Below are 18,529 nucleotides of genomic sequence, written 5' to 3'. Positions count from 1 at the left end.
TGTAGAAGGTCAAGGTCATGACATGTACAAGGTCAAGGTGAACCACTCTCCTTATTTATTACCACTGTGAACCTGCAGCTTGCAAAGCCAGCAACCAGCTTTCAAATGTCCTTTCAAATACTTCTAGAAGCATGTCTTATTGATTTCTAATTCTCTTGATGAAGGCTTGACAAATACCAAATGGTTTGACCATGTTTTTTGTTTCCCATATGATAAACAATGACATGAAATGTATTTGTGTGATGTGATTCAATAACTTGTTGGACCCGTGAAGATCCGGAGTAGAATAGGTCTTCAGCAACCCATAAGGCGACTATGCTTGTCATAAGAGGCAACTAATGGGATTGGGTGGTGAGGCTCGCTGACTTGGTTGATGTATGTCATCAATCCAAATTGCATGATTGTCACTGGATTGTCTGGTCCAGACTCGATTGAATACAGACCGCCGTCATATCGCTGGACTATTACTGAGTGCAGCTTTAAACAACAAACAAACAAACAATAACTTGTTGACTACAGTCTGTGATGATTACTGTGTGATAATGAAATGACTCAGTGTTTCGTCTAGTTATCATGCTGTCATTTTGTGTATTTCTGTTGTGTGATGTATTTAAATGTCATCCTCTTTTTCAATGTCTAAACTGCTTTTGTTTTTATAGTTTCATAGAGTTTTGTGAGGCATAAAAGGGTAGTCGTCTAAGGCGACACAGTTGACTTTGTGGAATGGACTCCCTTTGATGTGCCAGGGATAATGATCATAGGTTCGGATCCCCGTTTCGCCCTGATTGTATCAAAGTTAGTCAGCTCAATACCCTTGCTTGTTGGTTTCACCAAATCACTCATGGCTTCCCTCACATATCAAGCTGACATGCCCCTGATGTAATAAATGAAGTTCTGTTCAAAGAGGAATTAAACCAAACTCACTCACTCACTCATAATTGTTTTATACGGCAAAGAAATTAATCTACAGTGTTAGAAATTGGCACAAGTCCTTCACTGTCCTTTCCAAACTGCCCAATAGTGCAGGTGTCAAAGGACTAGTAGAAATGTGCTATTTTAACGGGTTTTGCTATATGTTATCATTGTATGGACTAGTGGACTAAAAATGTTAGTTTCTACCACTGATCTGACTAATGTTTAGATAAATATAGTACTTGTACTATATTTTGTACTTTGCCTCATTTCATGAACAAGGTGATAGAACATCAGAGAAAGTGTTGTTCTGACATCAATATCAATATTCCATTATATTTGTGGCTCCAAACCTGCCTGATGGGGCTGACTGATGGCTGTGAGAGGCAACTAGATTGGATCGGGGAATCGGCTCTGTGATTTGGGTGATTGGGTGCCAGCATGCCCCAGTGATGTGGATCACCAGTCGTTGGTTTGCCTGGTTCAAACACAGTTTTATACTGGCTGCCATGTTGTATGAGATCAGGGTATCGGATTGCTTCATTTTCTTGGACATTGACTGATTGTCATTAGAAATGTCTTAAAACTTAGGTGAAATGGTGTTTATGTCGCATTCAAGAGTTTTGCACTTATATTGCAACCTGCATGCACATGTGTATGGCTGTTTGTACTAGTTAGGACTAAGATACCAAGACCACTTAGATACCAAGCCACAGTTTAACATGGATACCCCACACGAATGCAGTATACTTCCTCCGAGCAAACCAGTCCTTATTTTATCCCCTTAGGGCCAGGTAACAAGTACCATCTTTGAAAGTCTTTGGTTTGATTGTGGACAGGGGATAGAAGCACCAATGTACCGCTCTCCAAGCAGACATTCTATTCACTAGATCACGGAGGCTGTCTCCCCTGAAGATATTTTAGACTTTTGGTTATGGTAATAAGGATTGTCCTGTCAAAATTTGCAAGTGTCTTAAAAATGTCCTGTTGACATTTGTATCCAGCAAAAACACTTTTGATATAGATGGAATATATTCTTGACTGCACCGTAAAACGACATTCATTTACTCCCTCAGTCTCAGACTTGTGTAACGTTGATCCACATGCATAGTTCAGGCTTGGTTCTACATTAATGATTTTGCTTGTTTGTTTGTTGTTTAACGCCACATTCGGCAATATTATAGCAGTCTGTAAATAATCGAGTCTTGGCCAGACCTTCCAGTGATTGACATCATGAGCATTGATTCACTCAGGTGGGATACGATGGCATGCATCAACCAAGTCAGGAAGTCTGACCACCCGATTCTGTTAATCGCCTCTTACGACAAGCATAGTCACCTTTTACAGCAAGCATGGATTGCCTGAGACCTATTCTACCCTGGATCTTCACAGGTCCTACATTAATGATTAGAGTTGAGACAGATAGCATTATCGCTGCTCATGTCATCAGTCTGTAACTTTAGCAACTTGTCCAAAGGCTACGTCTATTAAAATTCTGTTCGGTCCAGTAAACTGAAGTAATAATAGTCATAATAACACTAAATAATGCTGAGAGTCACGTTCGAGCTTGTTGTCTCAAAGGTTTTGGCTCAGGCTGAGTGAAGGTGTATGTTTCCACTTACTTGTAAGTACAGTAAACTATGGTTGTAACGAGCTCAAAGGGACCACTGATTTTAGTTTGTTTTTACCGTAGGTCGTTATATACATATGTACAGCATATATACAGCAAATGCCGGGATAAAAAAAAACCAAACCAGTTTGTTATAAGCATGTTCTTAAAAAACAAAGTTTTCTGTGTAATTGTAACAGAAAATGTTGCTCTTGAGAAAGACATGAATTAATGAAATATATAGCCTGATGCAGATCCTAACCTGATATGTATTCATCCCACATTGTTGACACAGGCTGTTTGTCTACATTAGGAAAGTCTTAGTGCACCATTATTAGTGTTGCATGACTTATTTATTTGTATACATGATTCAGTTCACCTTTCATCATGTTCATTACAGGTGTTTATTGTATGTCAGATTGTGAATACCGACACAGGTATTTTTTGTATGTTGCACATTATGAATACCGAGACAGGTATTTTTTTGCGTGTGGAACATTGTGAATGCTGGGACACCATAACAGTGATTAATGACAGGTATATATTAGATGTGACACAATGTTAATACCAAGACAAATAAGTATGTTGCAATGTGTATCATGTCATTTACAAATTCTATTCATTGACATAACATACCAATACCATTGTGATCATGGTGTAGGTGTTATGCAGCAATGTGTGCATGTCATGGGATGCATTTTTAGATTCTAATATAACCATGGCAGAAAGTTCATGAGTAATTTTCATGTCCAAACCTTTGTTAATCGTGCTTGGTTATTCACCATTATGTACATGATGTATAAACAAACAATGAGTTTATTAGGTACACACATGTTAAAATACATATTTATGCGTCCCACAATGTATATTAACCAAGACGTGGACATTGTGTTCCAAAATAGGCCCTTAGTATCATCTCATGCTTGTCGGGGCATGGGTTGTCCAGTCGTCTAAGGAGCCACATTTCACTGTGCATAGTTGCGTACCTATGATTGTGGGTTCGAATCCCGGTTTGCCCCGATTAGGTTTCTAGGTTTGTAAGCACCATACCTGTGCTCGTGGGTTTTGCCAGAGTGACCTGCATCACTTAGGGCTTTACTCCCTCACCAAGCTGACGTGCCGTGATATAACTGGAAAACTGTCAAAGCGATGTTGAACCCACCTTAATCACTCATGCTTGTCATTATCCCATTATGGGGATTGGGTGGTTCCCTGACTAATTGTGTATAGTACCCTGACATGGTGGAGTGTTGCACCATTTGTTTCGCATGATCCAGGCTTCAAGACGATAAAGGCTTGCAGGTGATAAGACTCTTAATATTGCTGTCTACAGTGTAATATTACATTTACTCCCACGCTTTACCAAAGTTTTATATGCCACAGTGTACAAGTGTAACTAAATCATGTTTATGTACTACCTTGTAATTGCCATGACAGATGTTGTTACTATTGTGTTTTCGCATGCCACAGTTCATAAACCATAACATATTTGTATTTTGTACCACATTGTTATTGCCATGACAGATTTATCTTCAAAGTATGTGCCACAGTGTCAATACCATGACACCTATTCCAGTAAATACCATAGTTATTTACCACATCTATATTGTGGTATGTTTAGTGTTTGTCCACTGACAGATACAATGTACATGTATGTCTCTGTCTGTCATCAGACCCGGCGCCACAGCAGCCTTTGAGCCCCAGCTCTCTCCCAGGTGATGATCCCAGTCTTCCAAAAAGTAATCATGTATTTCTAGTATTGCACAGTGCTATCTTCTCAGTCACTCCACCAGATAACTTGAACAGATAGAAACTACTGCTATGCACTGGATAGGCTGGCGTTCCATGTAGTGTTGTCTGTAATACTGAAAGCTGTAGTGCAGTTCATAGAGTGAATAGATAATCCTTAAAGTGAGTAACTTTTGTAATGGTAAAATGTTGTGGAATGGACATAGTATTTTCCTGTGTATGTATTATTACACTGATAAGTTTTTAACAAATTCCCTGAATGCTTTGTAATCAGCATAGTTTGTAATTTGAGTAATCTTTTATGTAAGATAAACATTGATTACAATTTTATCAAAAATTGTTTTTAATTCCTTTGAAGTAAGTTTGAAGATCTTGACAAGTTTGTAGGACCCTGACGATGATAGTAATGTTTATATATTGAAAATATAACTCAAATTGTGCTAAGCCTGCTAAGAGGATGAAAGGTCAAGAGGCTAATGTCAACATTTCACAAACCCATAACCCAGATAATAGGTCTATATAGGTGACAGTCTGTCCTTGACCATGATATCATGATGATAGTCTTTCATTTCCAAATATGTAAATAATAACAGACATTATGCAGTTTCATCTCAAGAGTTTGAAGCCTGTCTGCCTTATTGTAGGGTTGGGGATTGCTTTCAGTAATCACTTCCTAATGAGAGAACTAGCTTGATACTGGCTTCAGCAGCTTGAAGCTTGGCTAAGTAGGGGAGTTTATCTGGAGTGACTGGAAGGTGGCACAGTGTATTGTTTGAGTTGTACAGCTTCAGCTTCTACCTATCATTCTGTACACATCTTTGGTTTATTTATTAACAAGCTTTTATTTGCAGTTTTACTAATAGTTGTGTGATACCAGGCTTCAAGATGCAATGGTTACCTTATTCAGTGATAATGTGTTAGCATGTTGCGAAGAACAGTGGGATTTGGAGCATTGATTGTTTTCATACTCGTTATCGTTTTTGAACAAAAGAGGATTTGATCCAACCTGAAGTTTATCGTTGGATTAATTGCAAATTGATTTTAGAATCTGAAGTCAGTCCCAAATGTTAGTGCCGACTAGCCAAACCTTAAAAAGGTCAATTTCAACTCATTTTGCTCTTTTTGAATCATTTACTAAGTAAGCCTGATAACAAAATCAATAGAATCCAGCAGGGCCTGACAAAATGTGCCAACTACTTTATACTACAAGTATACAAAATTGTTTTGGATGAAATGTTGGGTAATTATTTCAGTGAAAACTTGCAGATTGACAGCATTTTATATATTCAGTGTTTGTAGCCTGGTATTAGAAAACTACAAGTTGCGTTCATGTCACCAATTGACTAATATGACATGTTTTTGCAGTGCTTTATGTATATCCGTGCTTGTATTGCCCGTATATCCTGGCTATATCTTCTGGCTGCCCTTCTCTACAGTATACTGCCTTCTACAGTGTGTACTGTTTTGTTATACTGAGGCATGATAATGAAAACTGCCATGTGGTATATCTATTATTCATGAAACTGGTTGTATTATATTGGATGGATGATTATATTATGTTTTAATCGATGTCATAACATGGACTATTATCTTGCTTGTGTAATTGCATGAACTGTGTATAATGGAGTTCTATGGATATGAGTTTCCACCTCGGTGAAATTCACACGGTCTTGTAACTCCATGACAGAGGATGTAGTTTTGATGTGATGCTGTCAAAAGATTTAATGTGTATTTTTTTCTTGGGCATGCACTGATTATTATATGTATCAGTGAAATGAAATGCTAACTTTGCTCACATATTTGATGCTGCAGTAGATGTTCAGGTAAATGAGCCATTGAGGTTTAATGCTTCTATCCTTTTGATCCTTGATTCTTTGGGTTGAAAACAGTATTTTTGCATATGTTTGGGGAATTTGCGTCATTGATGAGAGGATTTTGCAAATTGTTCTGAGCATTTTATGGACAAGGACATGGCAGACAAGGTAGTAAGTTCTGTCTTTTAGTTCAGTTATTCCACAGCAGTGTTCAAGGTGTTGTTGGAGCAGACAGTATTGTCTGGTTGTGATCAGACACTCCTGCTTCCAGACAGTCAGTCGGGTGAGTTGGTACTGAACAAAGTACACTCTTGATGTGTTCATGCTGAAGAGTTCACATCTCGGATTCACCAGGATTATCATCTTTGGTTCTTCAGGACCATACTTTTGATATCACCAAAGTGGTATCAATCTAATACATGCTCCACTTTTGACGTACCTGACTTTCTTTCAAGGTGGTGTTAAAACCAAACCTTCTCACTGATTTTTCATGATACTATGAGCACAAGAATCCAAATGAAGCATCACCTGCTGTCACATCTACACCGGGAACGATGGAGAGTTATGAAAGCATCCTGGTGTGCCTACTTTGAGAAGATGTGATGGTCGAACCTGCATATACATTCTCTTTCCATTTCCAGACCAACATGGTAAAGGGATTTGTTGGGCTTTTAACTTGTCACAATTTGCCTTTCACAGTCACTTAAAATACATAATTGAAGCTAATTTGGGTTAAGTAGACCCATTTCCCTGAATCAGTTTGCAACAACATGATGTCCAAATTCCTGGATATATCTTGCTTTGATAAATTTCTCTTTTGACCTGAGATAGGTAAAAAGAACTCAATTTTTCAACTTTTGTGGATTTTAACTAATTGTTTGCATATTTTAAGTGATATTTATTAAGGGCATAGTCTCTGAAATGTGATCTATGAAAAATTCTACTATGACATTTAAGCGTGTTTGATTCTGATTGGTCAAAACAGGATTAAATTGAGGTATCAAATTTGATTTGATACCTCTAGACTACAGTCTGTGACTTTTGCCTCTAGTCTGAAGCCTAGTAAATTCAGTTTGGTCTGGTAAGCTCAGCTAATAATAGTCAATATAATAACATTAAACTACACAAAAAATTATGCTAATAGCCAATTCAGGCTAAACTCCAAAGTTTTGGCACAGACTGTATCTAAATAATTTTTTCACACTAAAAACATGTAGGAAAACATCGATCTGTTAATAGCCTAGTCTGTTTGTGGTCTATGAAGAAGTGGTTACTCAGTTTTCATTCATATCAAGGTTGAGAGGGAAAGAAATGAATTTGAAAGTCTGTGAAGGGCATTTCCCCTCATGGACATCAGAAATATCTGTCATTCATCAATCAAGCTAATCATGCCGAAGTGTGAGATTCAGATGCTAAACCAACAGCCAAACACATAGATTCTCTTAATGGTAGTATCTAGATTAGTCATTATGAAACATCTTGTAAGGCTTTAGCCAACTGTAATTAGTATTAAATGAGTACTTGGTAAGTCTTCCTTAAGATGGCAATCTGCCTGTAAACATTTGTTGTTCTTTTGATATCAGTTCTATCAGTTTGGCTGTAAGAGTTTGATAAGAGCTCCAGTGGTGTAGTGTGCTGATCAAGGTTCTACTTCACAAACACTTGTAGTTGATCAGTGATACTGGTTAAAAGTGCTTCACAAGGTTAGTACTGACTGACTGCTTCACCACTCATGCCTGGTGCCACCGCCATGTCTACATTTAATAATGGTTGTAACACATGGCCATTATGGAAGTTTCAAATCAATCTGTAGGAATGGTCGACATAAATTTTGCCATCCAATATCTTAATGCATGAATGCTCTTGTATGCCATGAATGAAAACATTATTTTACAGTTTGTTATTAATTTGGTTGTCCTTTTTAACAGACAGGCAGAATTTGAAGTAACGGTAGGCTGTTACAATTTTAAGCCCTGTTAATGATGTTAGTATTTGTCGAGGATGTGTCATAATCTCTTGTCAAGTGAATATCAGACTGAAAATTGACATAATAATAATAGGCCATTTTTATTGCGCATATTTCCACCCCATACGGGGCATGCTGAAAGCTCTGTTACCCCGGTCACTGGATCTGTGTGCACTCAACAATTATTCTCAGCTCCCTAGGGAATATACAACCTAAACTGCTAGGTGAACAAGAGGCCCATTACATCAGTAAAAGTAAAGTTATGGTGTTCAAATCTGAGTGTATCTAGGGAATTTGTTTGTTGCATGGCTAATCGGTTCTAAGGTGTCCATTCACTGTTGTAATCCACATTTGCACAATACATCTGATGGGATTATCAGAGCATTGAGAGCAATGGGGTAGATATAATACGTTTTCTCATGTGAGTTGATGTAGGATGTATTCACCAGACAACTGATTGTTTACATTAGTTGTACATCCTGGATTTATGATTCCCAGCGAGCAGGAAATAACCTGTGTTGCAGCCTCCAATAATACAAAAAAGGGGATGGATTCATAAACACATGTAATTACTGTTGTGCTGTGGAGTTAGGACAAACTGTAGGATGAAAAGAATGTGCTTGATCAGTTTTCAAGATATTACTATTAATAGTTTTACAAGGATACTGAGCTGTAATGTTTGGAATTAAGAGACAAAATAGTTATAACCTCAAAATATGTAATTATTGAACAAGTTGACTTTATTTATTTGTCTGTCAGAATAATATATTTTCATCTGGTACTACCGGGTAAATATGAATTTTCTACACTTTTTAAGATAAGATCCTAGACAGGTTTAGAAACTAACAGTTCTTGTCTACTAGTCCTTATAATGATAACATATAGCAAAACTCTTAAAATGGGCCATTTTTTACTAGTCCTTAGGATACCATTACTATTGGTCAGTTTGGTAAGGACTACAGGACTAGTGCCAATTTCTAATGCTGCTAGATTCGTAGAAGCAGAATATTTAACAGATTCGACCTTGTGTACATTTGCTACTGATTTTGCTCAGGCTCAAGTTGGATGTACAAGGCTTAATGCTGATACTGGGAAACACCACAAAATTCCAAAATCTTAAAATTATGTACATATCGTAACATTAACAATATCAAAGATCTGAATCATTTCATCTCTATATGTCCATCCTTGAAAGACATTCGAAAGCAATCATACCAAATAAATGTGTAATTTGACCTTCAGTTCCAACAATATCGTCTTATGCAACCACAAATTATCAAGATTTAGGATCAGTTATGTTACGTTTCAAATATGCCTTCAAAGACAGAAATGTATTTAAATAAAACAAGTGAAGGTATTTGTAAAATGATCCTGTACTGTATTGTATACACTTCATGTATTTAGGTCTATGGCCTTTCATACAATAAACATTGAATTGAATAAAGATTGTTCGAATTTCATACTCTCAAATAAAGAGAGTTAAAAATGTTTCATGTGGCCAGATGTTTAGTGGTGGTGAAGTAGTGTAGTACTTACTAAGTATGTTTGTGAAATTCAAGATGGAATGTTTATACCACAGTCAGGGAAATAAAGTTCCCTTTAAACAGACCAGATGAGACAAGCAGGCCCACTTGTTTGTTTGGAAAATGACCAACTGATAATAAATACTTACATCGAGACATGGCAGCGATAGTTGATGGGTTTTCATCATGCATTACCTTGGACAAGATACTTGTTAAGGCTGGAGTGTTTTCTCTTCTAGCTAGTGTCAGTGTTAGCTGGGACTAGGGTTGGTTTGTTGTTGTAGAACCTTTGTATCTTGACTTGGATGAGTTTAGAGTAAGGATCTCTATATGAGAAATGGGTTATGGTAGGGAGATTTGTTTGTAGATAATTCACATTTGCACTTAAAGTCTTTGGAAACCACAAAATGTTTTGGCTGAATAGACAGCATCTAAACATTCAAATGGAAAATCATAGGGAAAATATTAAATAATTGACATTTGGGTTTTCTTGGTGACTAAATATGCTAAATATTCAAAATTTACTATTTGATTACTGCTATTATTTGATCAACCAGTTCTCTTTGTTGTGCTGACAGTGTTTAATGTTTGTAACAAAAGCTTAAATGGTTCTTTTCGTAAATGATGTTATAAAGCTAGAGTGTTGAAAGTTTAAAATACTGTAGCCAAAAATTTCACGGATATCTGAGCCCTCTTTAATTTATGAAGTTACTGAGACAAATAGCCCATATTAACATGAGAACTCCTACGATTCTAACTGTAAGTAATCATGTGACGCAGGACATGCTAACCAGCTAAACACTTCACAATCCATCTATGCACTGACTCCCATTCTCTGTAAGTAAACACCTGGTAATCAGGGGGATTTTAAACTTTGTATACTTATTGAGATGTCACTATCATATATGTAACTGTTGGTACAGATGATACAACTAAGAGTTTGACAGGAGACATTTTGTCCTAAACCAGGTGCTTTGTCATGTGATCACCGAACAGAATGAAAAATCCAGTATTGACCCTGCTAAGACAACACCGAAGCACTGCTGGCTTTAAAAAACAATCACTCACTACAGACTGGCCAGATTTTTCTGTGATCACACAGGAGCTAGGTGGAATATAGGGACTCTCATGAAATACATGTGAATTTGAATCTACAAAGTAATACTGAATTGTTGGCTTCATTTATATAGAAATTTCATGTTGTCAATCAGAATGTGTGAATATTGACTCAGTGTACAAAGTAAGATGTGGTGTTGGGTGGGATGGGAGAAGGGGGTCTTCACGTGTGCTCTTTAGTATTTGAATCTCGGTATCCCCCTAATTTTTAACCTTTAACATTAGGCACATGACAAGGATCCCTATAATTGTGTGCTTAATTTCGAACACTGTTGACTATTTCTCAAACCCACAAATTTTTTTCATGACTTTTTTTTAGAAGGTGGGTAGTGAAACAAAATTGATTTTATTGAGTGCGAAATCCACTGTAATTACTTTGGCTAATAGGACAGAAGAGAGTTGTGATTTACTGGAGTCAGTGCAAGTGTGGACCAAAATTGGAACATGTGATGCCTCTTGTGACTACTTCAGGAAGTTAATTAGTGACATAAAGTTAATTGGTAACCTCTGTTCCAGGCACGTGGAGCTTAGATCTACACTTCTCTTATAGATAGGCTCAACTCCTCGACATTTGCAAAATTGTTATGAAGTTTATCTTTACAAGGATCATGTTGACAGGACTTTGAAATGTATTTAGCTACTGGAACACTGTAAATAAGGACATATGGCTTACTCATCACATTCTACTTGTTAACGGTATAGCGAAGGGTCTTTAGTATTCTCAATGTCCTTGGTGACAGGTAGGCACAAAGGCCTTGATTTAAGCAATAGGCTGCTTCAGAAGAATTTATTTACTCACATCTGTTTATATTTAGCTGACCTTCACTGACAGAAACTGTATGTAAACAAAGATTCCCACCTCTCATGCATCACCATATAAATCATGATTACATATTCATTAAATTCAGAGTTAAGATCATTGTGATGTTAATATGACTATTTTTAACCCTCTCATCATTCTTATTGAATATGTCACGCAAAACCACATTCCTGTGTCACTTCCTACATTTCTTTTGCCCTCTAACGCATACTCCCTATCTGAGGATGAATAGATGATAGACTACCACGACATTACACAATGACATTAAACAACTTAAGTTTGCCCTGGCTATCAGCTTCTGAAACCTGTGGCTCTTGTGGGCAAACAAGATGGTGAAAACTCAGCTAAGAGCCTGCACTTTCTGTAATTGTTCTCTTCCGAAACCAGAAGTAGTTCAGTAAGATTTCTCATTGAAACCAAGATGGATGTGGGGCGATAACAGTTGTGTAAATATTCAAAATACGAGTCATAATTTCCTGCCGCTTTGCAACTTTATCACATGTTTGAGTCGCGTGTTGTGGTAAAGAGCTGGTGTTTGTAGTTCATTTGGCTTCTGGAGGACGGCACTGTTAAGTAGAAATATGCTCAAGCTGTTTGGTCTTCACAAAAAACAGACAGGTAATGAATCATTTTATTCTTTACTTAGGGACTATTTACCTTGTTAACTTTGTTTATTGTTAATTATCTCCAGGATAGAAATTTTGGGTGTAAATCGCATGTCTTTAGCTTGATTTGCCTTGTAAGAAAATCAATATTTGTGATACTGAAATATTTATATGAAACATTGAAATCAAGTTTTTTATTTTTACGCTTAGTCATTGATCTAGACTAACATATATTGATATAGTCCCTGAAATAAAGTTTTGTGGAAGGTTAAATATAAATAAGTCTGTAAGGGAACCCTCGAGTATTAAGGAACCTTTTTTCTTGAGACGAAACAAATCTGAGCTGAGAACAGAATGGGAATGTAATGGGGTTGAATGTTTTATCAAATATACTACTCAAAAGAAGTTAAGAAACACCTAATTTTTTTTCATATTGACTATAGTTAATGTGTCTTGGCTTAATTCCTTTTGACTAGTATATAATTCTATGTTCTGGCATCTGTAAAAGAGACTAGAGTAGTTGTTTTTATTAAGTATGTGTTCTGGCACAACTAATAAATCGAGATACTCTAAATATCAAACTATTTTTGGAAACCTCACCTGAAGTATTTCAGGCTGAATATATTAATCTACAAACTTCTGTTTGTGATGAAAATACTAAAAACTGTCCTTTTGCTTTCTTTCATAGATGTGGGGCGGTCGGGTAGCCTAGTGGTTAAAACGTTTGCTCGTCACGGCTCAGACCCGGGTTCGATTCCCAACATGGGTACAATGTGTGAAGCCCGTTTCTCACACCATACTCACTCACTCTTTTATGGATGTACATCTTTTCAAATTTAGGCTCTTTTTGTAGAATTCTATTCTTAATCCGTTTTGATAAATATGATCTGCTATGATTAACTTATCTGTCGTGAAAACCTTGGGGGGTGGGTGGGTGGGGGGGTGAGGGGGGGGGGGGGGGTGGGGGGGGGGGGGGGAAGAGGTAGGGTATTTTTCTGGTTTGGGTGTTTCTAGACTGACATCTAGTCTCTGAACATATTTTACAGAAAAAAGGCCAGCTGTAAAATTATCTGAGTAAACTGTGATAAAAAGGAGCCCAGACTCTCTGATACTGTGGTAATCTAGACTTGCCCCCTAATATAGGGGGCGGTGTGGTAGCCTAGTGGTTAAAGCATTTGCTGTCAAGCAGAAGAACCGGGTTTGAATCCTGACATGGGTACAATGTGTGAAGCCCATTTCTGGTGATCCCCGCTGTTATATTGCTGGAATATTGCTTAAGGTGGGGTAAAACCAAACTCACTCACTTACTCACTATTATAGTCTTGCATGTGCTGTATTAGATATATTTGTTTCAGGGTCTGTATGACAGACTAAGGTATTCCTTCTCATTCTAAATACCTGTGTTCAGGTCATCACCTGGTTACAATGCTAAGAGTACATTCCTTGGATCTTCTGCTGTGACATTGATGGAATATTGTTATAAGAATGGGAGTAGGCCGTCTCCTTGGAGAAGTGTGGATAGAGAATCTTTCTGGAGAACAGATGTTTTGTGGTTCAATCCCCTGCTGCGTCATACCAAAAGATGATGCTTTTTGTTGCCCTGCCTGGCACTTGGCATTAAGGGGATAAAACAAAGACTGGTTGGCTTGGAGTGAGGATACTGTGTCTGTGCCTGTTTTTTCGTAAATAACATTTCATGAAATTAATTAGGGATTTCAGAAGAAATGTTAAATTTACAGTATATACAGAAATACATTCACATTATTACTACTTGTTAATAAATCCTCCCAAGCTAGGCATAAACACAGGATCATATCTTTGGCAGCCCTATTTAGTAATGCTTTCTCCTCCTATGTGACTCAGGCCATGATAATCAAATAATTGTCATCGGGAAGTGATGACCAAGTCTGATATGTATCCTTGTGGTATGAGAAGCTCATTGGGAGTCGAGTCTGATAAGTTGCAGATTGAAGATGCGCTCTTATGACAGCTCGAAGAGCCCTCCCGATGGGTTCAGCCTTGTCTGATTGCCCTCCACTGGCAGATCCATTCTTTCCTCACTCGATATGGCGATAATGGAGTTCCAGTTGCTAATGACGTTTATTGATCTGTTAGGTACCCATACTAGCTATGTGATTACCTGTAAAGACTCCTAGAACTAAGGCAGACAGATTTTTGTCACACCAGCACATGTCTGATGTAATACAGCCCATGGTAGCTGTCTTTACTTGAGTCGAGTCGTAGGACTTGGGCACAGAATTATAACAACCACACATGTCTGGTGACAGTCCCTGGTAGGATGCATGAGTATGCTTGTTAATTGTTAAAACAATGTTGTAGACCACTAGAAAGAGTTACTCTTAGTGGCTGGTATAGTATGAAATTGTACCCACAAAGTTGGATGAAGACTCATACTGTTGGCTTATACTGACTCCAAGCAGATCAGTTCTTGTTTTGTCCTTTTAATGCCAAGAACCAGGCAGGTTGACATGAAGTACCATCTTTTAACATCTTTTTGTGTGATATGGCCAGGAATGAAACCATCAACCTTCCCTTTCTGGGCAGTGTTCTGTCCACTGACCTTCAGGCTGTGGATCAGTGTAGGAATGCGTGTTTCATGTGTTTCAGTTTAGGATGTAAGTTGAATGTTGGCAAGGATAGGCTTTAATATGTACCCAAGGGGAGTTGCATCATGTCAAATGGATCCTCCAGGCTGATCGAAATCATGATTTGTAATAGGGAACCACTATCGAGGTCAGTAGTGGTTATATTCTAGGCTCTTTCCTGCTCTGGTTACAGGCTCTTCCTTGCACAATTTCAATTTTAGTGTGATACTTGTATAGTAAGGATAGTGTTGTGATATTCATTGTTTGGTGAATTACAGCAGGCATAAAGAGAAATATTGACTGTTCCAAGCCTTCAACACTCCACTCCTGATATATAGGCCTGATAGGGAACTGACATAAAACTCCATTCATTTACTCCGTCAGTGGAGTAAGTTACCACAGTAATAACTCACTTCATTTGAAGTCTTGAGTGTGAATTGATATTGCTTTACCTTACATCAACGTTTCCAGCTGCGAAAAAATTTGGGCTGTTATAATTCACCGATACCTGGGATATCATCAATACTTAGGTACACACAATACTTGAATCATCAGTTTGTGAGATCGAGATAGACTGTAAATAGAACACAAACTAATACAGTCACCTCCCGTAATAGCAGAAGTAGCATAGTGCCACCAGGTAAGAACCTGACGACGTGGTTTGCTGAAGTGGTGCCGACTAACTGTTACATTTAATAACCGTCCCTTCATCTAAAACTGTTTTGTTCCTGTAGTTGTCTTTGTTGAAGTTTTTGAGATAATAATTAATAAATGTATGAAGAAAGAGGCGTTACTGCTGTATTTCAGTTATTTCATCATTTCTTGATATTTGAAGCGGTTTATCATGATACCAGTAGTATCACCAGTCCGTAGTGTGATATGAATCGTATCGCCAGATGCCAGGCAATACTCTGCTCTGGAAAAAATGGCCACAAATGTACTTCATGTATGAAATAATAAAATATGACGTAAGCTATCTGTCTGATATCATAGAAGAGATATGTTTACTATTTAGCTAGATAAAGTTTTGAGGTTTGCAAAAAAATGTCTGTAATGTTTTAATAACTAACTTGGAGATAATGAATATGTGGAATAAAATTAATAATTGGCCAATCATTCATGCATCACTTCATACAGAGTAATCAAGATACAAAGTAGGACAAATTAGAATCAATAATTCTGAAGAAAGATATCCATAAAAAACTATTTTCTCAATTTCCAGGTCAGTAATCACCATGCATCATCCAAATACCACCATTAGTGATTGCATGAAAGTTGCTCATAACGACTTGCCGCTCACCAAGGTGTTAGATTTATGAGCGTGTTCGATAACTCGGTACAGATCACTGACAATTTCCCCTATAGACCATTCTGTATGTTGTCACAAGTGGGTGATTTTATGGAGGTTTGATGGGCAGTTTACTGTTGAAGTGTAATTTTCCCCCATGGCCATCTGGAGTGGTATTGATCTGTAATCTGCTGCATGTCTTACTATCAGGGCTTTGTGGGAAACATGTCTTGATCTTTATGTATAGCTCTGTACAGTGTTTGTGTTATGAGACAACCATTTTACTTTGATCTACAATAAGTCCATATGTGTGTTTTTAAAATTCTTGTCTGTTCATGAATAGAGCCTTGAGATTTATAAAGTTGATGGCTTGTATCAAGTAAAGCCTTGAGAGTTATGAAGTTGATGGCTGGGATCAATGAAGTTTCACTGAAGGAGGTAAAGGTGCCTGTGATGTTTCTATATTCTGAGATGTTTGTTTTGCAGATATATATGTGTTGACTCTTCTGAAAACATAGATCTGATTTGGATGTATAACAAAAGTCCTGCTTGGTCTATTTCACATATCTCATGAACCGCAACTTGCTGTGCAGAGTTGCCAGCCAGAAACCTTTCAACGTCTGTTCAAATCCTGGTTCAACCCGATTATGTTTCTAGGTTTGTCAGCACCATACCCATGCTTGTGGGTTTCACCAATGGTAAATGTCTGAGATCTGCATCACTTCAGGTCATCCATTGTTCAGCAACCACATTTTTCAACTCCTTAGGTGACAGTTGACTATTAGATTTGAAAATAGCTCTGATACTTTCATTACAAACGAACAGTTACCCTTAGGACATCATTCCAATATTTCCTCATGGTTTCTACCTATTGACATTTGGCTAAGACTCAAGAACCAATGCTAATTCCCCTCTGTGTGTTTCATGTGTGTTTGCTAACATTAGTAGGTAGAGAGCTTGTGTGGCTACCCTTGGACATGACTTGGATGCCATAACAGGTGCTTGTTGTGGGGCGGTCATTTAGGAGGTATGTGGAGAATGGACCCTAGACATGTAGCAGTAATCTCTAGATTGACCATGACCTGATCACGCAGACTAAAGTAAATCTCTGGACCCTGTTTTGGTCTCAATGTATGAAACATTTGTGAAGTGGATGGTGGCGGGACATCTTAGATGATCAATTCCATCTTCAGTGACTGTCAGACTCAGAGTGTATTTAGATGGGTTAAATTTCTTTCACTGAAACGGGGTGGGAAATAGCATAGTTGTTAGTAGATACATGTCTTGGACATGTGTCTACTAATAAACTTCCTACTCAAAAAAGGTCAAGGACCGCCGATTCTTTCATATTACTATAAATAATCTTGTCATGGCATTAATATGAAAGAATCGGGTGGTCCTTAACCTTGTTGTTTTTAATAATTCAACTAAACATCTTGGATCCTTCATGCCTGTATTGGGGGCACGGGTGGCCCAGTCGTCTAAGGCGCCGCGATTCGCTGTGCAGAGTTGCATCCCTTGGGCACGCCAGAAACCTATGATTGTGGGTTCGAATCCCGGTTCGCCCCGATTATGTTTCTAGGTTTGTCAGCACCATATCCGTGCTCGTGGGTTTCACCGAAGTGGTAAACGTCTGAGACCTGTATCACTTCGGGCTTTCCTCCCACATTAAGCTGACACGCCGCGATATAACTAGAATACTGTTAAAAGCGGCGTTAAACTCAACTCACTCACTCACTCATGCCTGTATTTGTATCCAAGTATAATACCGTATTCGACGTAATTCTGGAAAATATATCTGTCGTGTATGGCTGTCAGCATAAACCACGGAATTTACAATCTTTCAACCTTTTTCTCTCACCAAAATTATATTCTAATAAGAGCCCCCCTATTTCTAATTTTGAGAGCGCCCTGGGCGCTTATTACGTTGAATACGGTATTTTAGATTCTTATGTTATGCATGTCTCTAGAGATGTTCCAAGGGATTAATCTAGACCTAACAGGCCGACTTTGGCCCAATGTCTGCAGCACATGTCATTAAAAATTGGTAAATTGAAAAAATAAATTTCCCAATTTATGTAATAATTAATACCTAATTTTCTAGCTTTGTGGAGGTAACCTGGCACTGATAACAGGACCAGTATAGGGGATAATACATTGAATCTCAAAATACTGGGTAAAAATATCCCTGAATTTATGAAAATAAGAACTTATAAAAATCCCAATGTTGAACAAAGTAACAATTTTATCCCAAATTGCTTGCCAGGGGCACTTAGTTTAGAATCCTAGATAAATCACAGTAGTTTATATGTATGCTTGTAAAATTGACTGAAAATACTTATGCCCTGAAATTCCTATGGAACCCATGCTGGTAGTATCTTATCAGACTGTGGTTTCGCTGTAGGTAATAGATAAGTGAAGAAGGCAAAACTATCATATTTCCCTAAACATCTGATGTGTCTTGTTTGTCCATATGGGAAACAGGGATAAATAATAGTATCTGTCATTTTTGAAGATAAAT

General features: G+C 37.7%; 1 protein-coding gene across 8 annotated transcripts in view; it reads left to right on the top strand.

Annotated features, from left to right (window-relative positions):
* Nucleotides 1–18,529, top strand: part of LOC139459650 (tyrosine-protein kinase Abl-like) — a 94,584-nt gene that overhangs the window by 29,497 nt on the left and 46,558 nt on the right. For 3 of the 8 annotated variants that reach the window (XM_071241245.1, XM_071241251.1, XM_071241250.1), the window contains exon 2: nucleotides 4,195–4,236. The exons of 1 other annotated variant lie outside the window; for it this stretch is intronic. In XM_071241245.1, the coding sequence (XP_071097346.1) occupies nucleotides 4,195–4,236 (42 nt within the window). Of the gene's footprint in view, nucleotides 1–4,194; nucleotides 4,261–12,077; nucleotides 12,128–18,529 lie in introns of those variants that run through there. 4 more of the 8 variants (XM_071241244.1, XM_071241249.1, XM_071241247.1 and 1 more) reach the window with 2 other exon arrangements.

Source organism: Haliotis cracherodii, unplaced genomic scaffold (genome assembly GCF_022045235.1).
Source record: "Haliotis cracherodii isolate W230 unplaced genomic scaffold, xgHalCrac1.p SCAF_13, whole genome shotgun sequence".
NCBI classification, from domain to species: domain Eukaryota; kingdom Metazoa; phylum Mollusca; class Gastropoda; order Lepetellida; family Haliotidae; genus Haliotis; species Haliotis cracherodii.
The sequence above is the reverse complement of the archived record's forward strand: the minus strand, read 5'-3'. Positions and strand labels throughout refer to the sequence as shown.